General features: G+C 41.5%; 1 protein-coding gene across 4 annotated transcripts in view; it reads right to left on the reverse strand.

Annotated features, from left to right (window-relative positions):
* Nucleotides 1-22817, reverse strand: part of TMEM178A (transmembrane protein 178A) — a 207284-nt gene that overhangs the window by 12438 nt on the left and 172029 nt on the right. For 3 of the 4 annotated variants that reach the window (XM_088841527.1, XM_088841526.1, XM_055399293.2), the window contains one exon: nt 3634-3747. Coding sequence is in view for 1 of the 4 variants with exons in the window: in XM_055399293.2 (XP_055255268.1) it covers nt 3634-3747 (114 nt within the window). In the remaining 3 variants the exon portion in view is untranslated. Of the gene's footprint in view, nt 1-3633; nt 3748-9440; nt 9552-22817 lie in introns of those variants that run through there. The other variant, XM_088841528.1, reaches the window with a different exon arrangement.

Genomic DNA, 22817 nt, shown 5'->3' on the forward strand with positions numbered 1-22817 from the left:
ATACAAACATTCAAAATAATAATGAGAGTTATTGAAAATTAGAGAATGAAGAGCTCTGTATACACTGTGAAAATTAATAAGTTGGATGGATAGTCATAGCGTCTACAGGGCCAAGGTGATTTAGGAAATAAACTTCCCAGGTATTTAGTAAAAGGACAGATGGGGTATAACAATTTGAGGTATCAGCATCTGCCTTCTCTAAATCTACCAAAAAGTCCATCCCAAGTAGAACACAGACCAGAGGACACCAGGGCAAACAAGGGTTATAGATAATGAGTTACTTAACAAACTAAGAGTTTGTTTGCAAACAAATAAGGTTGTACTGAACAAACTGAAGGAGGTTTGCAAAAGATCTTTATTATCTTTCAAAGAACAACAGAAACCTAGGTCACCACCAACTGCTGCTGCTGCTAAGTCACTTCAGTCGTGTCCGACTCTGTGTGACCCCATAGACGGAAGCCCACCAGGCTCCCCCGTCCCTGGGATTCTCCAGGCAAGAACACTGGAGTGGGTTGCCATTTCCTTCTCCAATGTGTGAAAGTGAAAAGTGAAAGTGAAGTCGCTCAGTCGAGTCCGACCCCTAGCGACCCCACAGACTGCAGCCCACGAGGCTCCTCCATCCATGGGATTTTTTAGGCAAGAGTACTGGAGTGGCTTGCCATTGCCTTCTCCCACCACCAACTGCAGTGACTGTAATTAATTTGACTTTGGGGAAAAAGGCTAAAAAGTCAGCTACAGTGAAACATGGTTTTACCTGCCCACCAAGGATGCCAATTATTTTATTTTTCAGTTATATTTCCTCCTGCCTATTTTCAAAAAGAATTTGAGAGAGTAAGAGCAGTTGGACCTAAAATGGGCCCCAAGATGCACATATAAGACATCCGCTCATAAAGGCCCTCTCCCCTTAAACACAAGCCCTACAACCCACGCATCCAAGTATTCAGGTTAAGGAAGGGCTGTTTTCATGGCCAAGCCCACTGTATATGCCACTGTCAAGTTTGGTCTACCACAAAACCACCAACAGTTTTGATCACTGGGCCAGGAACCTATCCCCTCCCCACCGTCTGGGCCATAACCAAGAGATGGACTGACTTCATGTACTTTGGTGCACTGGGCTTCCCTGGTGGCTCAGATGGTAAAGAATCTGCCTGCAATACAGGAGAGCCAGGTTCAATCCCTGGGTCAGGAAGATGCTCTGGGGAAGAGAATACTAACCTATTCCACTATTCCTGCCTAGAGAATTCCATGGATGGTGGAGCTTGGTGGGCTATAATCCACGTGGTTGCAAAGAGTCAGACATGACTGAGCAATGAACACTTTGAATACTCTGATTGCCCACCCTCCTGTTATTTTCTTTTTCTATTTTCCTCTCTCCTTTTTAAAATTTGAATGTAGATAATTTTAAAAATTGTGGCTAAATTTCTCTGATCCCTCTTAAAGCAATAGATCCCAAACATAAGGTTGACCCTGAGACCAGTCAACAGTCCTGGGCAAGGTGGATCATGCACACCTATGCACATACAGAGACCAAACAATACGCACACCCTGCTGCATGAATGTGGGCTGCTCTGGGAAGGTACCCAGGCAGACAGCACCTCACTATGTGTTCCTGTGGCTCCCGGGCAACTCAGGGTGATGTATACAGGGTGAATTACGGTAGCTTCCAGCCTTGGCCTTGTTACACATGGTTCATCCCTTTCTTTCAAAAGAATTTCTTATTTCCAGCTCAGAGCATCTATACTGAATCAGGGCATTGCAGCCTAGAAGGGAAAGTGTATACATCACAGAGCTAGGGGTCACAGACACAGTTCATTTAAAGGGGCTGTTTAGTATTACAGTGGAGGTCATTTTGAGACATTCAATGTCATCATAGCTCAGCCACCATAATCTCACAACCTCCAAAATACCTGTGACTCAAGTTTCATTTTCTATGGCCATTAAAACATACACATACAAGGTTCAGATATAATCTACATGGGATTCGCGTTAGTACCAGACATGTTAAGCTTATCTGGTAAACATGGTACAGATCACCAAGTGTGACTGTCTTGGAAAGAGCCGCGCCTGAGACTGCTGAAAGCATCTTTCCATTAGAACCTCAAAGAGAGTTAGGAGGACAATGCTCAGCATGGTCTTGCTGGGCAGTGACATGGTACAAACTCTTAGAGTAAAGAGAGAAGGTTCTTTTCCAGGACCCTGTAATGATCTTTTCTCACCTAAAACCAATGATTATGTGGCTTTCTGGATAGATGATTAAGGCAAAGAATCCCAAACATGCTCAAAAGTAATTATAAGAACACTTAGATAAGACTTTAACTAAGGTCTGTTGAGAAATGGCCATTAAGATCAGCCAGACAAAAAAATATTTTCAGGAATTTTCTGGTTTATTAAGAAATAAACCACATCTAAGCCAAGGACTTTCCAAGTTCTAAATGTGCCAATCACAATATTTATAATATTATACCACTGCTGTGGGCAGTATCTTAAGAGTTTCCATTTTGAGTGTTTGAGATTCAAAATAGAGCCCTTTGCTCTGCAGAGAGATTTTACTTTGCAAAATGAAACTCTGCCTTTGTAGTAACTTTGGTCACCAAACAAGATCACTGAAGTCCTTGCACTGATTGCACTGGAAATGACAGTGTCAACCTGTGACTGGGGTAAACACTAAAAAAGAATTAGGTGTAGTTTGTTTTTTTTTTTTTTTTTTTGGTTTCCTGTATTAGCTATCCCTGCTGCTGCTGCTGCTAAGTCGCTTTAGTCGTGTCTGACTCTGTGCGACCCCATAGACAGAAGCCCACCAGGCTCCCCTGTCCCTGGGATTCTCCAGGCAAGAACACTGGAGTGGGTTGCCATTTCCTGCTCCAATGCATGAAAGTGGAAAGTAAAAGTGAAGTTGCTCAGTCGTGTCCGACTCTTAGTGACCCCATGGACTGCAGCCTACCAGGCTTCTCCGTCCATGGGATTTTCCAGGCAAGAGTACCACAGTGGGGTGCCATTGCCTTCTCCGATTAGCTATCCCTAGGCAACGTGAATCAATAGTTTTCAGGTAAATATCAGTTTTCTTTGGTGTCACACTGCACGATCCTTTCTAGACTTTCACATTTTCCTGACAGAAAGAAAAGAGTTCCTGCCATCAAGATGTGGAGGTAACAGACACCTTCTGAGAAAATTATAACATACACTCAATAAAGATATTTGAGCAGAAACACCAAGGTCTGAGACAGAAACGGTAACTAAAATGAATATTGGATAAACAAAACAAAAATAAGAGTACCTAAGGTATAATCTCCTGGGCTCACTGAGACAATTGCCAGATAAGGGCCTTGTACCCCATGACTTGGTAAAGGAAACACCCAGGATGTGGCTTGTATACAGATGCCACCAGGACAGACAAGCTCGCTGCACTGTCTCCCAGAGCCCCACGCCTGACTCTCACACGTCCCATCTGCAAACAAGCTGTGACCTCGGCACGGTGAGATGACCCTCTGAGTCTCTGCCCAAGTCAGATGGGGCCCAGAGGCCCACGTAGGATCAGCACAGCATATCTCAGTCCAGATATGAAACAGCTGGTGGGAATGATTTTTGTTCAGAAAGACATCACTTCCTCTCTGATCTTTTCCCAGAAATACTCACGAAGCAGGTGCCATTCATCTTGCTGGATTGTCTTGGTCAAATTGAAAGGGATGTTTCGTAAGCGGATTGGCTGAGAAAAGTGGTACTTGATAGCTGTACATCGCTGTGCAATACCTTGAAGGAAATAAGAAATGAGAACTACTAGTTTGTGCATTTGTAATAGAATTCTGGAAACTGAAGGCAGGATAATGCATCCTAAACTGGCTTGAAGGGACAAGGGAGAAGAATCTATTGATTACTCTCATTAATAGAGACAAGTCATAGCAGTAAAAACCCAAAACATGAAATAATTTTTTAAATCATGTTTCTACCTTTGAATACATTAAATTTGATAACAATCTGCTGCTGCTGCTGCTGCTAAGTCACTTCCGTCGTGTCCGACTCTGTGTGACCCCATAGATGGAATCCCCATCCCTGGGATTCTCCAGGCAAGAACACTGGAGTAGGTTGCCATTTCCTTCTCCAATGTGTGAAAGTGAAAGTGAAGTCGCTCAGTAGTGTCCGACCCTTAGCGACCCCACGGACTGCAGCCTACCAGTCTCCTCCATCCATGGGATTTTCTAGGCAAGAGTACTGGAGTAGCTTGCCATTGCCTTCTCCGTGATAACAATCTAAACTCCCTTAATTGTTTTTCAACATTGAATTTGTGTTAATTAAACACAAAATCCCTCAAGGAGAAATGGCCTAAAAGTATACAGAGGATTGGGAGAAATCAGCTTGGAAATGTTAACACAGATAAATTTCATGCATCCAAATTTGATCCAACCTCAAACTCTCAAATGGGCTGAATCAAAAAGTACATCAGGAAGTGTGTTATTTGTAAACCAGAAGACATTTTTCCACAAAGAGCCTTCCACGTGATGGTTTAAGTGGTAATTAAGTCTCCAGACAACCCACAAGAGCCTAACTAGCCCTAGAGTAGCTGATGTAATTCCTTGATACAAATTTTATTGATCTGAATTCGAGGTCCTAAGAGAAAGGGTAATATTAAAAGGAGAAAGAAATGTGTTTCCTCCCTTTTCTAGTTGTTTGCATAATATTTTGAAAGGGGCAAATATCCACTACTTTATCTAGCAACTTCTCCTATATTCCCTTGCAATCCATGCTTTTATTGCATAGATTAACACAGGCCTATTTTTCCCCTAAAATTTGCTGAATCCAATGAAAGCATCTATCTTCCTTTCAAATTAAAATAAAACAAAACTTTTTTCTTTCCTTGTAAATCACCATGATCAGTTGTTTGGATAAATGCAAACTGATTAGGTTAATTTTTAAAAAGCTGTGAGTAAATGTTAATCCTTTAACTCAGGCAGCTGTTTAAAAATATTCTCATAGATGCAAATAAATCTCTAATTGGTAGACTTTGAGTAAATGTAATAATAAAGTGAAATTTTTTTAAAGATCAGACATTGAAAAGGGAGATTAATATTTGAGCATAGTTAATATCATGAGCCAGTTAGCCCCTGATATGAAGGCACCTACAGGATCATCTCTCATAAATAGTTCCTCAGTAATTAGTGTACATAAGAATCACCTGAGGAGATAGTTTAACATGCAGACCCTGGACCTAACCAAAGATATTCTGAATCAAAAGATTTGGGACAGAGTCACAAACCTGACTTTTAACAAACATCCCAAGTAATTCTGATACAGGCAGCTGAAAAACACTACCCAAGACTATCTCTGCTTTTTGGAAGCTTACTTTTCTTTTCCTTATGAAACCACAGATTCTCCAAAAAGCTCAAAGCTCCCTTTTATTTTTCTCTTTGGTTGTGAGGTCTATAAGGCATGTAAGTTCAGTGTTTATATATGTTATGTGTTTATAAGTCAGAAAATTCCTGTGTTTACAAAGAGCAAATGATCTGGGCTGAGAATTATAATAGATAACAGACTGAAAATGTATTAATGGTTTACATTTGTGTTTTTCAAAATTATCATTCTACTTGATACTCATCCTCGGGCTCACTTTGAGGCTCTGTGTAAGCAGGAAATGAAGGGCTAAAGCAAAGTTGAACGACATGCCCCAACACACACACACCACCCATCAGCAAAGGCTGGGAACTTATTGGTTCTAGGCAGTTAAGGACATTTCTGTGTAGTCATTAGCTTCGCTCTAAGATAGTCAAGCAGAGACTTTAGGGTCCACATATGACAAAGGATATAGACTTCACAGAATTAGTTGAGTAGAGTCACTAAACAAAAAAAAACAGTGACACACACAAAAAAATAACAAACTCTGAGCAAGAGGGAGAATCTAATTTCCAGAATTGCTATATAATTTTAAATGTCCAGTTTCAATTAAAAAGTACAAAGCAAACACAGAAAAGGAACATATGACTCATACACAGGAAAAAAAAGGTCAGTCAATAGAAACTATCACTGAAGAAACCCAGACACTGGATTTACCTAACCAAGACTTCACAATTCAAGGCTTTGTTTCTTGGTTTTTGTTTTCTGTTTTTAACACACTGCCAAACATGTGAGATCTTAGCTCCCCAACCATGTATTGAACCCCTGCCCCCTGCAGTGGAAATGTGGAGTCTTAACCACTGGACCACCAGGGAAGTCCCTAACCAAGACTTTAAATCAACTGTTCTAAATATGTTAAAAGAATTAAAGGAAACCATGTCCAAGGAACTAAAGGCAAGTGTGAGAATGTCTCACCAAATAGAGAATATCAGTAAAGTAATGAAATGTATGAAAATAAAAATAAATAGAAATTCAAAAGTTGAAAAGTATAATAACTGAAATTTAAAAATTTATTAGAGGGGCTCAACAAAGTTTTGAGCAGGCAGGAAAAATAATCAGTCAACTTGAAGATAGATCAATTGATATTATCCAGTCTGAGGAATATAATGGGAGTCCCAGAAAGGAGGAGAGGAAAAAAGGGACAAAAAGAATATTTGAAGAAATAATTGTCAAAAACTTTCCAAATTTGATGAAAAACATGAATCTATACATCTAAGAAGTTTGATGAAGAAAAAAAGGACAAACTCATATTCACACACACCATCATCAAACTGTTGAAAGCCAAAGATGGAGACTCTTGAAAACCACAAGAAAAAAAGTAATGTATCATATGTAAGGACTCCTCAAAAGATTAGAAACTGATTTCTCATCAGGAACCGTGGAGGTCAGAGGAAGTAGAATGACATATTCAAAGCACTGAAAGAAAGATTGTCAACCAAGAATTTTAAATGCAGCAAAGTTATCCTTCAGAAATGAACAGAAAATGAAGACACATCCAGTTAAACAAAAACTGAGAGAATGTGTCACTAGCTGACCTGCCCTATAAGAAATAGTAAAGGAAGTCCTTCAGGCTGAATGAAATGGCAGTAACTGAATCTACATGGAGAAACAAGCAAACAACAAAAACATTTGTAACATTACAAAATGGGGAAACATAAGTGGAATTACATTAAATATAAATAGATCAAACACTCCAACAAAAGCAGAGATTGCATTATAGATAAAACAACACGATCCAACTATGTGATACCCACTAGAGGCACACTTTAGATTCGAAGACACAAGTAGGTTGGAAGTAAAAGATGGAAAAAGATACACCATGAAAACAGTCACTGAAAGATGGAATAGCTATGCTAATATCAAACAAAATCAGACTTTAAGACAAAAACTGTTACTAGAGACAAAGAAAGACATTTTATAGCGATAAAAGGGTCAGCTCACTAAGAAGATATAACAACTTTAAACACATTTTATCCGCTTACCAACAAAGCCCCAAAATACTCAAAAAACTGACATAATTAAAGGAAGAAATAGACAATTCAACAGTAATATTTGGAGACTCTAGCACTCCACTTTCAATAATGGTAGAACAGTGGAGAGTCAAGAAATAAACAGAAGAATTGAACAACACTATAAACCAACTAGACAAGACAGGCATCTACGGAACACTCCACCAAACAGCAGAATATACATAATTTTCAAGCATACATCAGACACTCCCCAGCACACACCATATTTTATGCAATAAAATAAATCTAAATGCATTTAAAAGTCATACAAAGTATGTTCCCTGACTGCAATATAATGAAATTGGAAATCAATAACAGAAGGAAATTTTGGAAATTCAGAAATTTGTGGAAACTAAGAAACAGTTCTAAACAATGAATGAGTCAAAAAGAAACTACAAGGAAAGTTTAAAAACACTTTGAGATTAATAAAAACAAAACCACAATATGTGAAAATCTATGAGATGCAGCTTGGAGAAGGCAACGGCAACCCACTCCAGCACTCTTGCCTGGAGAATCCCAGGGGTGGCGGGGCCTGGTGGGCTGCCGTCTATGGGGTCTCGCAGAGCCGGACACGACTGAAGCGACTTAACAGCAGCAGCAGCATGAGATGCAGCTGAAGCAGTGCTTAGAGGGAATTTACACCTGTAAATGCCTACATGAAAGAGAAAGTCACATCAGCAGCCTGATTTTCTATCTGAAGAAATTAAAAAAAGAAGAACAAACTAAACCCAAAGCAGAAGAGATTACATAATTAGGATAGAAGTAAATTTAGTAGAGACTAGAAAAATGAAGAAAGTTTTTTTAAAAAATTGATTCTTTGAAAAGATTAATAAAATTGATAAATCCTTATCTAGACCATTCAAGGCAAAAGGAGAGAAGACTTGAGTTACTAAATTCAGGAATGAAACAGAAGACATCACTTTACAAAAACAAAAAATGGTAATAAGAGAATACTGTGAAAAAATTATATATCAACAAATTAGATACTACAGATTATATGAGAACTTCCTAGAGAGACACAAATTGCCAAAACTGACTCAAGAAGAAATAGAACATATAAACATATCGATATCAACTAAAGAGCCTGAGTTAGTTATCAACTTAGTTAAAAAATATATTAAAAAAAATTCCCACAAAGGAAAGTCCAGAACCAAAGAGCTTTACTGGTGAACTTTACCAAATGTTTAAAGAAGAATTAATGATGCTTCATAAATTCTTAAAAAAAAAAAAAAAAGAGGAGGGAACAATTCCCAAATCATTGGATGAGGCCAGTTTTGCCCTGCTACGAAAAACAAAGGCATCACAAGAAAAGAATATTACAAAACATTTCTTATGACTATGTATTCAAAAGTCCTCAATAAAGTACTAGCAAACTGAATTCACCAACATATAAAAAGGATACAACATCATGACCAAATGCAATTTATGCCAGGATGGTAAGGTTGGTTCAACATAAGAAGATGAATTGATATAATATGCCTTATCGATAGAAAGAAGTGCAGAAACCACCCCATAGATGGAAAAAAAAAATAGCATTTGTCAAAATTCATTTGATACTCACCAATTCCCCTAAGAACTAGATATAAAATAGGTATTATTAATTCCATTAGGTAGGAAGAAAAATCTGATGCTCACAAAGGTTAAGTAACTAGACCAAAGCAATAGTACAAAGTACAAAGCAATAACCAAGCTTTAACATATACGATGTCACCCAAACTTTGCATAATGCTCACCCAGGAAAGTTAGAAATCCTTACTCTTTTAGAAATGCCTCTTAATTCTGTGGGGAGCGAGACCTGTAGTTAGTTTGTTTTCATGGAAAGGCATTTTATTTTAAACACAGGAGTATATACATGTCAATCCCAAACTCCCAATCTATCCTTTCCTCTCACCCTTCCCTCCTGGTAATCATAAATTCAAGAACTGTAGTTATTAAATGAACTGTCAGTTTGAAGTGAAAAGCAAATTTTTCAGTTTAGTACAAGCATATGCTCTTTTGGAAACAAACCTGATACCTAAATTGAGGCTTCCGTCTGTACATTATCCATACCTTTCAACACACATTATTCAGAGGCTGGATTGGCTCATGGTTGACTCAATGGCTTCATCCTTCCTGAATCTCACAGAAGCTGCTTAAGGCTAGATATGGGGTTGGACTGGGAAGAAATTCTGTCAGATTCAGAGGGTTGGCCTTCTACCAACTCCTGTGCTAAGGGAATGTTTGGTCCCTTGCTAAACATCATTACTAATACTCTCAGAGCCCATCTCCTCCTCAGTCCCTGCTGGAAATGGGTGTGATCTCAGGGGGCAGAGGCAGTAGCAGAAAGGAGGCGGGCAGCTAGCCCAGTGTTCTTCTGGTCCCCACACGTGCCAGGAATGAGGTAAGCAGTGCACAGGCAACCAAATTACCTTCCCTCCCCCAGGAGGCTTCCAGGCTAAATTTAAACTGCCAAGAACTCTGAAATGAGAAGAAAAAGGAAGCAGGGAGAGTGACAAGGTCTGAAGGGAGCATCTAAAATCCCAAAGATTAAGAGTATGGTGGGGAACCCAGAGCAACTTCCTTGAGTTTGCAAGAAAATGCTCTACAGCCCTGGAGTTACACTCCCTTGAAAGATTATTCGAGATTTCAGGCAGAAGTGGGGGTAAAGATGGAGTAAAGGACAGATCAGCAGTAGGGTCAGAGGCCTGCCATTAGCTCTATTATATCCTTTTGTTCCACTGTCACATTTGTTCCACTGTCACAGCAGAAAGTCAAATCTATTTGAAGAGGAAAGTATATTATCAAGTTCTGGGTTCCTATAGCACACATGTAAAACTGACAAAATGAAACTTCACGAAAATCACACAGGAAAAGACCTGTAGTTGCTTGCTGCTGCTGCTGCTGCTAAGTCGCTTCAGTCGTGTCCGACTCTGTGCGACCCCATAGACGGCAGCCCGCCAGGCTCCGCCATCCCTGGGATTTTCCAGGCAAGAACACTGGAGTGGGTTGCCATTTCCTTCTCCGTAGTTGCTTGATGGTTTGCTAAAGACAAATTAAAGTTCTTTTGATAAAAAGACAAGAATACATATATACATAGAGCGTGGTCAAGATAGAAGTTCCATGAGATACACTGAAGAGTGATACTATGAAAATCCACAAGGAGGCATTAGATGCAAATTTTTTCAAAGCCATGCATGCAAACATTGAAATTAACTGGCTTTCCGGGTTTAGAGAGCAATGAATCTGGTTCTCTGGAAAGGAACACAAAAAGCATGAGATCATAGCACCAGATGGCATCACACAATGGGGGGAAGAAACACGCAGGGGGTTGAAAAGAACAACTCGTGGTCTATATTTAGTGATTAATTAGCTTCTTAAAGGGCCAATAGAGCCACTCTAATGATGATATAAACCACAGAATAAGATATATAGACTATGCTGCACAAGGGTTAAAAATGGGGCTTAGGGGCTGGTGAATTTCTGTTGTTTCTGATGCTTAAGAGAAATGAATCAAATTCCAAGCTAAGTTACAGAAACTCAGATTCTAGGTTAAATTACGGAGAAAAGTGAGAAACAGCAGAAGATGCTGTAAAAAAAATCATCAGAGTCAATCAATGACGAAGCAGTACATGCAGTGGCTAAAGGCCTTGTAGTCAGCCAGATTCAGATTTGAACCCAGCTGTACGATTTTGGGCAAATTACTTAACCTCTCTGAGACTCAGTTCCCTCATCTGTAAAACAGCGGGAACAATGGCAGCGATTTCATGGGTTATTGTGAGAAACAGAGATGTAGCAAAGGATGTGGCCCACTCTAAGGCTCAGTAAACATCAGCATTGGATTATGAGTTATTCTCGGCATCTGCCCACGGTCACCACCAGAACAATCAGACACACGAGGAGTCTGAACCCTAAATGAGCATCACACATCAACCCAAATGCACAGAGAAACACACACACTCATGAAACACCTGACTGTACAGTGGTCTAACCAGTGGCTCTCCTGTTTCCTCTCCTCTTTCACCACCTCTCAAGACTCCTATCGAGTCTTCACTTCACACTTGAATAGCTGGCTAACTGGCCACGTTGCCACTATTTCCCCACCTTCCACCCCACCCTGCATGCCACTCTTAGATAAACCTGCTGTGTGAGGGTGTGGGGGCTCTGGAGCCTGGGTGCCCATCTGTAAGGTAGGATATGAAAACCTTTATGACTGCTGCTATATCCACCTGCCTTTCACAGTATCATGAATTTAATATGTTTCTTTAAATTGGTAACTCTACCAAAGCCTTTGACTGTGTGGATCACAATAAACTGTGGAAAATTCTGAAAGAGATGGGAATACCAGACCACCTGACCTGCCTCTTGAGAAACCTATATGCAGGTCAGGAAGCAACAGTTAGAACTGGACATGGAACAACAGACTGGTTCCAAATAGGAAAAGGAGTACGTCAAGGCTGTATATTATCACCCTGCTTATTTAACTTATACACAGAGTACACCATAAGAAAAGTGGGACTGGAAGAAGCACAAGCTGGAATCAAGATTGCCGGGAGAAATATCAATAACCTCAGATATGCAGATGACACCACCCTTATGGCAGAAAGTGAAGAAGAACTAAAGAGCCTCTTGATGAAAGTGAAAGAAGAGAGTAGAAAAAGTTGGTTTAAAGCTCCACATTCAGAAAACTAAGATCATGGCATCTGGTCCCATCACTTCATGGCAAATAGATGGGGAAACAGTGGAAACAGTGGCTGAGTTTATTCTTGGGGGCTCCAAAATGACTTCAGACGGTGATTGCAGCCATGAAATTAAAAGACGCTTACCCCTTGGAAGGAAAGTTATGACCAACCTAGATAGCATATTAAAAAGCAGAGACATTACTTTATCAACAAAGGTCTGTCTAGTCAAGGCTATGGTTTTTCCAGTGGTCATGTATGGATATGAGAGGAGGACTATAAAGAAAGCTGAGCACCGAAGAATTGGTGCTTCTGAACTGTGGTGTTGGAGAAAACTCTTGAGAGTCCCTTGGACTGCAAGGAGATCCAACCAGTCCATCCTAAAGGAGATCAGTCCTGGGTGTTCATTGGAAGAACTGATGTGAAGCTGAAACTCCAATACTTTGGCCACCTGATGCGAAGAGCCGACTCATTTGAAAAGACCCTGATGCTGGGAAAGATTGAGAGCAGGAGGAGAAGGGGACGACAAAGGATGAGATGGTTGGATGGCATCACAAACTCAGTGAACATGGGTTTGGGTAGACTCCGGGAGTTGGTGATGGACAGGGAGGTCTGGCGTGCTGCAGTTCATGGGGTCGCAGAGAGTCAGACATGACTGAGCAACTGAAATGAACTGAACTGAACTGGACTGAAGTGGGACACAATTTTACTTGCCATCCTGTAACACTGTATTTGTTTTAGAATTCTGTATTTATTTGAAAACAAGTTGCCTTGCACAAGGTAGGTGCCATATAACTGTATAATGAATATCTTTAAAGCTGTACCAATGTAGCAGCTTCCACATTTAGGCAAATAGAAGATAAGAACATTTCTAGGGGACTCTGAGAGCAATAAGCTCAGAGTTTTCTTTGTCCAACTCTGTCTTGTTCCTTCTGAGACCATACCATCAGCTTCCCCCTGAGTCAAGCCCAGGTTACAAGCCCCTACCTTCTATCCCTGACCCCAAGCTCACTTACACTTACCTGTAACTGGTCCCCAGTGGCTCCCCCCACCCCTCCCATACATGTCCCATCTCTTCCTATACCTCCACCCTTCCCTTTAGAACAACCACAACCTACTAAGCTGTGCAGGCTCATTCAAAAAGTCTTCTCTGAGCACATGGCCCATGCAGCTCACCCCCTTCTCTGGCTTTATTTTGATGTTCAAGGCTAGCCACACAATCTGGCTCTAATTACTCAGTCTTTATTTCCTAACAAATCAGCAAGTCTGCCTCCCCCGAAAATCTGAAATTCCTTAAGGGCCAGGCTGTGACTTCCCTTCTGGGTCTGTGACGTTTAAGAGGTACATCAGTCACAGCTGTTGACAGATGCAGTATAACTGATACTTCGGGTCCTCAAGCAGGTGAAAGGGTTTGTGAATAGTGTGCATGGTTTCCTAAAACATTTCAAAAGCAACTTGGAACTCCATAACTGGCCCATGGGCAGAAAAATGAAGAACTCTTTCCCCACCAGCTTTACCTGCACACATCCCAGGTTAAAAGGAAAGATCAACTGTGGGGTCACAGGGCAAGGTGGCCACCATGTTCTTACCTAAGAGATTTAATTTCAGAGGAAGTCAGGTGCTAAACAGAAAAAAGGAAAGATTTTCTTCATCACCTCCTTGAATCAGCATGAACAGCTCTCACTTAGATAAATAAACTAAGTACAGTAGGCCTAGTAGCTTAAAGCTGACTTTTAAGCCTAAAATGACCAAAACCAGTCCTGAAGGGCAAACCCATCATAAAGTGTCCAGAACTAAAGGGAGAAAGATATAAAATCAGGAAACCTATATAGTGTTGCTGTCCAGTAGAAATGGAACACAAGTCACATAAATAACTTCAAATTCTCTAATAGTCACATTATAAAAATAAACAGGGAATATTAATTTTAATATATTTTAACACGCAATCAAGATTTTGAAAATTATGAATGAGATATCTGAGGTGCTTTTTTTTTTTTTACACCAAGTCTTCAAAACCTGGTGTTTGTTTTTCCCTTATGGCACATCTCCTTTCGAAGTCTCCTTTCAAGGGCCCATAAGTCTCATGTGGCTGGTGCCTCTTGCACTGGAGAGAGGAAGTTTCCAGATGAAGGTGAATAAGACTCTAAAAAAGCAACTAAGAGCAAGAAGGTTGGATACTGGAAGTGCCTGAAAGGTGCAAACGTTATTCTTAGCTTAGACTCTTTCTCTACAATATACTAGCTTGTTTTACTATAATTACTTATGATTAATACTAGTGCAGAATCAACTGTTAGCAGTGTGGAATTGTCTTTGTGTTTACTCTGCTGGAGCCAGACAGCCCGGATTTGTATTCTGGCCTCACCACTCACTATCTGTGTGTCAGTTACTTAACCTCTCTGGGCATCAATTTCTTCTGCTGTAATATATAGACAATGACAGTTCATTTATCTCACAGAGGATTAAACATATAGTACTTATATAATACTTATGTAATATTATCAGTGCAATTAGTATTACTATTGTTAATATTACTACTGGTACTACTTCTACTGCTGCTATTTTGAACAAACCCAGACAACCATACTATTAAAGGTAAGACACAGGTGAGTTCCTTGAACTGTAGTAAACACATGATCTCTGGGGTTCAATAACAGAGGGACGGTTCAATGCCAAGTCTGATGGATTCAACCTACTGTAGAGACAGTAAACATCAACACAGGAAATTTTTTTAAAAAAAGTGACAGTGGAGAAAACCAGAAATAATACTGGTCAAACAGACCCAGTCCTGTGTAAAGCTGACACTGTCACTGGGTTAGGGTGATGACTGGTCTGCTGAATTTAACTTTCCTTTAATTTAGTTATGTTGCTGGGTCTAAAGCATAATAAAACATTTAAAACTTGCAAACCAGGGATTCTCCATTTTGAACCATCATGGCACACCATCAGGGATGTATCTGGTGGCTTGGGGATTCACGATTAGAGGCTGTAGGGAGGATGTGATTTTCTGTGGCTTAAGGGGGATGGTAGCCCAGCTGGACACTCTCTACCGCTCTCTCTCTCTCTCCCCCTTACCTCCTCCCTGGCTCCCTCTTCTCTTCCCTCCTCTACCTGCTCTCTCTAGCAGGAGGTGAGAGAACTGAAATGTAGAGACAGGTCCTGGCCTCTTTTTTTCCATCTCAGAGGTGCCAGTATAGGAAACAGGGGAGTGATTACACCACCGGAGAGAAAGCAGATGCACTCGTAACCGACACCCCCTCCCTCGCCCTATTCCCTGAGCCCCGCCTCATGTGAAACCAAATACAGCCATCAACTAGTGGATACAGGAGCATCACACACTGTGGTATTTTCCCTTCTACCCACAGGGGATACCATGTTGCAGGGACAGGCCAACAGTCATTTCTAGTTACTCTTGCTCTGGTCACAACATGCTGACCTCAGAGAGATCGATACAGTCTGGACAATAGCTGTCTTAATAGTACCTGGGTCTGTTGTTAACATATACTTGAAGTTAAAATCTCCTGGACTCAGGAAGGCATCCAGTCAGTGTGGGAAGCACATCGAAGCTGTCTTCCCTCTCCAGTCCCCAGGACTTTTTCAATTCATGTGAATGTCAATGAGTATATATTTTTTAATCAGAAGGTTAAACCATTATACTCTAAATATTGGGAGAAACTTGGGAACATGCAGTTTTGTGTGTGTGCATTTAATATATAAGAAGCAGTATGTGCAGTACTGTGCTCAGTCACTTCAGTCATGTCCTACTCTTCGTGACCCTCTGGACTATAGCCTGCCAGACCCCTCTGTTGATGGGATTCTCCAGGCAAGAATACTGGAGTCGGTTGCCATTCCCTTCTCCAGGTGATCTTCCCCGACCAGGGATCCATCTCCTGCGTCTCTGCATTGCAGGCTGATTCTTTCACCTGCTGAGCCACCTGGGAAGCCCCACAAAGAAACTGCATGCAAGAACGCAAACTCGAAGATCAGCTTTGGAACCAGCACATTGTGTAATTTAAACAATACACTTGACTACCCTGAGCCTCCATTTCCTCATTTGTAGAACAGAGGTGATACAATCTGATAGAACTGTTCACGAGGGTCAAACGAGGTCACATATAGGGAGTGTTCTAACACTGCCTAGCCCATAACTGATGCTTCATTAAAGGCCAGTGTCCATTCACACCCCTATCTTCCCGCCCCCTTCATAAGCAGGGTTACAGTGTGAGTCCTGACCTGAGAGATGGCAGGAATTTCATCCTCATCTCCAGCATTTGGGGAAAAAAATACTGGCTGAGTGTCAATCACTACCTTTTGCCATCAAGAATCAATCATCTCATCATTTATTCTTTATTTCATTTGCTCATTCATTAAACATTCATTTAGCAAGTGCCCTTTAGATGGAGAACCTACTTTCTGAATCTAGAACATGGTTCCACAAAAACTGAAAACTAACAATATCAAGCCAAACTACAACTCTAAAGTGGGGAAAGGGGAGACAGTGGAGGATGAACGGGGAGAGAGAGGGCACAATCTCCCACCTGCCACATGATGACCTAAAAAAGAGCAACTTTCTGGAGAAAAGCTGCCTGTTGTAGAGTGGGTTGGCAGTGTCCCAGGGCAAATTATCCTTAAAAACAATTCACTCTTGGCCCTTTCCAGGTGCCTTCATAGAATTCTTCAAATTGAGCTACACTTTCAAAACTTTGTTTCCTTCGTGAAGATAAGCCCTGGATCGAGCTGAACTGACTAATTGCTACTATACATGGAGATGAGGAAAGCAATGTTTCAGTTCAGTTCAGTTCAGTTCAGTTCAGTCGCTCAGTCGTGTCCGACTCTCCGCGACCCCATGAATCACAGCACGCCAGGCCTCCCTGTCCATCACCAACTCCCGGAGTACACTCAAACTCATGTCCACAGAGTCGGTGATGCCATCCAGCCATCTCATTCTCCGTCGTCCCCTTCTCCTCCCGCCCCCAACCTTTCCCAGCATCAGAGTCTTTTCCAGTGAGTCAACTCGTCTCATGAGGTGGCCAAAGTATTGGAGTTTCAGCTTTAGCATCAGTCCCTCCAATGAACATCCAGGATTGATCTCCTTTAGAATGGACTGGTTGGATCTCCTTGCAGTATAAGGGACTCTCAAGAGTCTTCTCCAACACCACAGTTCAAAAGCATCGATTCTTCGGCGATCAGCTTTCTTCACAGTCCAACTCTCACATCCATACATGACCACGGGAAAAACCATTGCCTTGACTAGACGGACCTTGGTCGGCAAAGTAATGTCTCTGCTTTTTAATATACTATCAAGGTTGGTCATAACTTTCCTTCCAAGGAGCAAGCGTCTTTTAATTTCATGGCTGCAATTAGCATCTGCAGTAATTTTGGAGCCCAAAAAAACAAAGTCTGACACTGTTTCCACTGTTTTCCATCTATTTCCCATGTTGGTAGAGCTAATTTATGAAAATATAGACAAGGGCAATAGCTCTGCTCAGACTGTGGAAAAAATCTAAACATATTTACTACCATGAACAATGTTCTCATGTCCCCTTCACCAGATGGGCTGCTGGATTTATGCTGGGATGTGTCACAGACACACATCAAGATAAATGGAAACTAGAAGGCCCTTTAAAACCAGCCCTTAGGATCTCAAGAGAGAGCCTGTTCTATTGCTGACTTGATTACTGACGGGGTTATACTCTTGGGCTTTGATAGATGATTGAAATCAATTTCAAAAAACCATACAAACTATCTTAAAACAATATTTTCACTTTTTCTGAGTAAAGATCAAGGCTAAGTACTTGGATGTAATCTCACAAACGACAGAATGATCACTGCTTGTTTCCAAGGCAAATCGTTCAATATCACGGTAATCCAAGTCTATGCCCCAACCAGTAACACTGAAGAAGCTGAGGTTGAACACTTCTATGAAGACCTACAAGACCTTTTAGAACTAACACCCAAAAAAGGTGTCCTTTTTATTATAGGGGACTGGAATGCAAAAGTATTAAGTCAAGAAACACCTGGAGTAACAGGCAAATTTGGCCTTGAGTACAGAATGAAGGAGGGCAAAAGCTAATAGAGTTTTGCCAAGAGAACACACTGGTCATAGCAAACACCCTCTTCCAACAACACAAGAGAAGACTCTACACATGGACATCACCAGATGGTCAACACCGAAATCAGATTGATTATATTCTTTGCAGCCAAAGATGGAGAAACTCTATACAGTTAGCAAAAACAAGACCAGGAGCTGACTGTGGCTCAGATCATGTACTCCTTACTGCCAAATTCAGACTTAAATTGAAGAAAGTGGGGAAACCCACTAGACCATTCAGATATGACCTAAATCAAATCCCTTATGACTATACAGTGGAAGTGAGGAATAGATTTAAAGGTCTCGATCTGATAGAGTGAGTGCCTGATGAACTATGGATGGAGGTTTGTGACACTGTACAGGAAACAGGAATCAAGACCATTCCCAAGAAAAAGAAATGCAAAAAAGCAAAATGGCTGTCTGAGGAGGCCTTACAAATAGCTATGAAAAGAAGAAAAGTGAAAAGCAAAGGAGAAAAGGAAAGATAAAAGCATCTGAATGCAGAATTCCGAAGAATAGCAAGGAGAGATAAGAAAGCCTTCCTCAGTGATCAATGCAAAGAAATAGAGGAAAACAATAGAATGGGAAAGACTAGAGATCTCTTCAAGAAAATCAGAGATACCAAGGGAACATTTCATGCAAAGATAACCAAAATAAAGGACAGAAATGGTATGGACCTAAGAGAAGCAGAAGATATTAAGAAGAGGTGGCAAGAATACACAGAAGAACTGTACAGAAAAGATCTTCATGACCCAGATAATCACAATGGTGTGATCTGTCACCTAGAGCCAGACATCCTGGAATGTGAAGTCAAGTGGGCCTTAGGAAGCATCACTACGAACAAAGCTAGTGGAGGTGACAGAATTCCAGTTGAGCTATTTCAAATCCTAAAAGATGATGCTGTGAAAGTACTGCACTCAATATGTCAGCAAATTTGAAAAACTCAGCAGTGGCCATAGGACTGGAAAAGGGTTGCATTCCAATCCCCAAAGAAAGGCAATGCCAAAGAATGCTCAAAACTACTGCACAATTGCACTCATCTCACAGGCTAGTAAAGTCATGCTCAAAATTCTCCAAGCCAGGCTTCAGCAATACGTGAACTGTGAACTTCCAGATGTTCAAGCTGGTTTTAGAAAAGGCAGAGGAACCAGAGATCAAACTGCCAGCATCCGCTGGATCATCAAAAAAGCAAGGGAGTTCCAGAAAAACATCTACTTCTGCTTTATTGACTATGCCAAAGCCTTTGACTGTGTGGATCACAATAAACTGTGGAAAATTCTGAAAGAGAAGGGAATACCAGACCACCTGACCTGCCTCTTGAGAAACCTGTATGTAGGTCAGGAAGCAACAGTTAGAACTGGACATGGAACAACAGACTGGTTCCAAATAGGAAAAGGAGTACATCAAGGCTGCATATTATCACCCTGCTTATTTAACTTATATGCAGAGTACATCATGAGAAACACTGGGCTGGAGGAAGCACAAGCTGGAATCAAGATTGCCGAGAAAAATATCAATAACCTCAGATAGGCAGATGACACCACCCTTATGGAACTAAAGAGCCTCATGATGAAAGTGAAAGAGGAGAGTGAAAAAGTTGGTTTAAAGCTCCATATTCAGAAAACTAAGATCATGGCATCCGGTCCAGTCACTTCATGGCAAATAGATGGGGAAACAATGAAAACAGTGGCTGACTTTATTTTTGGGCACTCCAAAATCACTGCAGATGGTGATTGTAGCCATGAATTTAAAAGACACTTACTCGTTGGAAGGAAAGTTATGACCAACCTAGACAGCATATTAAAAAGCAGAGACATTATTTTGCCAACAAGGTCCATCTAGTCAAGGCTATGGTTTTTCCAGTAGTCATGTTTGGATATGAGAGTTGGACTATAAAGAAAGCTGAGTGCCAAAGCACTGATGCTTTTGAACTGTGGTATTGGAGAAGATTCTTGCCAGTCCCCTGGATTGCAAGGAGATCCAACCAGTCCATCCTTTTGGTTCTGGTTAAATTATATATACCAGTTTATAACAAATGGTAAAATCTGTAACTCTGTTCAAAGTTTTAAAAGATTACTTAATAATAGTCTCTTGTATTTCTATGCCACCTTTATAGTTCTGGTTTCTCATTTCTTAATTAGTAAATTTAGCGTGCAGGTTCTATCCCAGGCTAATTTATATACTTCCGGAAGGAACGGCCTCTTAAATCCACAGAGTGTTGAGGTGGGGAGCCCCCACCTGAACAATTTAGGATGGATGATCTCCATCCTAAAGGAGATCAGTCCTGGGTGTTCACTGGAAGGACTGATGTTGAAGCTAAAACTCCAATACTTTGGCCACCTGATGCGAAGAGTCGACTCATTTGAAAAGACCCTGATGCTGGGAAAGATTGAGGGCAGGAGAAGGGGATGACAGAGGATGAGATGGTTGGATGGCATCACCGACTCAATGGACATGAGTTTGGGTAAGCTCCTAGAGCTGGTGATGGACAGGGAGGCCTGGTGTGCTGAGTTTCATGGGGTCGCGGAGAGGCAGACATGACTGAGCCACTGAACTGAACTGAACTGAAGCAATTTTAAGCAAAACTGACAGGTTTGAACTTCACTCCCTTTTTACTGTTTCAGTCCACCCTCTCATAGGTAGGTGGCCTGGTAGGTACCAGAGGCAGGAAGCAAAGGAGCAAGAAAATCTCCAAAATGGATGAATTATCAATGATTCACTCCATCAAGAGCTAAGGATGGCATTCACCACCTTCCAGTGGCAAGAACCTTATGGCAGAAGAAGCCAAATCTCAAAGTCATTTGTAGCAGCAGCAGGAAGACAATAGGCAGGGCAAGATCCCCCTGTATCCAGCAGCTTTTACACTATTTCCCATGAGTTCTGGCTCCTCCAACAGCTCCATGGGCATTTCTAAATCATGACATAAATCTGCAGCCAGAGAGCACACTGTTGAGACACCCCAGAACTGCTATAGTGTAGTTATAGGAAAATGATAATCATGCTCTTATTTATTATATAGCCTGTGATGCCATAGTCAACGTGCCTTCTCGTGCATCCTTATAAGTTACATAAGGCACCTATCCTGTCCCTTTCACAAGAGGGCACAGTGGTCTGCCTTAGGCCACACAACTAAATGGTCATGATAGTTTACTGAGGACTAGTTCTGTGCCAGGGTCTATGCTGAGAGCTTAACCCACATTTCCCACATGAGACAGGTTCTGTTTTACAGAGGAGAAAACAGAGGCTCAGAGGTTCAATAATCTGCCTGAAGTCCCACAGCTAACAAGTGACAGAGCTGGCACTGAATTTGCATCTGCTTCCAAAACCAGTTCTTAGATGGCTTAACATACTCTTTCAGGTGAGCGTCACTATGATCACATCTGACCACATCTGATCATAACTAATTAGTCCTCTTACATGAACAAGGACAAAGCAGGCAAGTGTGGATGGACATATGACATTGCCTTTATTGTAATATTAATGTGTGTATTTCTATCCTCTTTGCTCTCATACTGCCCTTTACCCACAAGGAAGCAGAAACAAAGACCGAAGCAAACCATTCTCCAAAGCTCTGCAGGCAAAATTTCTTTTCCTGCTCGGTGAGCAGGTTTTCAGGTGCCTAGTGAGCTCCGGGAGTTGGTGATGGACAGGGAGGCCTGGCGTGCTGTGATTCATGGGGTCGCGGAGAGTCGGACATGACGGAGCGACTGAACTGAACTGACGGAAGCAGAGGAAAAACAAAAAGAGCACAGGAGTAGCTGGAGAGAGAAAGGAAGGCATAGAAAGGATGGGAGAAAAAGAGGGCCATTTGAGGCAGAGATTCCACCTCAGAGCCCTGGACACACATGGGTCCCAAATCCGGTGGCAGGGTAGGGGGTGTTGGGGTTCAATACCTAAAATGAGAATGGAAAGGATACATTTCCCCTTTGACCAAGTAGAACTCACCTCTGATGGGAATCTTTGTGGGGGCTGGGAGGGGGAATGGGCAGGAGGAGGGAAGGCCCTCCCCCCAGCTCCCTACTCTAAACTGAAGTCCCCATCCTTCCCCCTACCAGAACTAACCACCTACCCACATAGTCCAAGCAGCCAAAATAACCATTGGATGCTTAATCCTGAAACATAAATGTTCCTCTGTCCAGTTCCCGTGATAGGGTGAAGGAGAGCTGTAATTCTCTTTCTGTTTCCACCTGTGCTTATCACATCCAGTCATCACAAGTCCTTACTAGAGGACAAGGACAGGACGAGATAACCTGAATATAGTCCAGGGCTATACTTTATTTACTGTGGTTCTCACTGCACCTTGTAACACACACACACACACACACACACACACACACACATACGCACTGCCAGATTTCATCCCACATCTCATCCAAACATCCCCACCAAATGTTTCCAGCCCTAATTTTACATCAGTCAGAATAAAAGACACAGACAACCGGGCATGAAAAAAAAAAGTGCCAATAGGCAGTTCTGCTAAGTATCACTTCAATCAGCTATTTGTGGATATGGAGCTAAGAATCCAGGAAGTGGGCAGAGTTGATCAGAATGACAAAAATAGGTTAACCCTTAGCCCCCACTCATCTAGTCATCACTCACCACTCATCGGGTCAGCAGCCAAGCAATGAACCTCTCCTTTGCTTCCCACCCGGCCCCCCAGCCCTGTGCTCAGTGAGTTCTCTC

This window comes from Moschus berezovskii, chromosome 11, assembly GCF_049115385.1.
Source record: "Moschus berezovskii isolate FMDL1 chromosome 11, NW_MosBer_1.0, whole genome shotgun sequence".
In the NCBI taxonomy this organism is placed as follows: Eukaryota; Metazoa; Chordata; class Mammalia; order Artiodactyla; family Moschidae; genus Moschus; species Moschus berezovskii.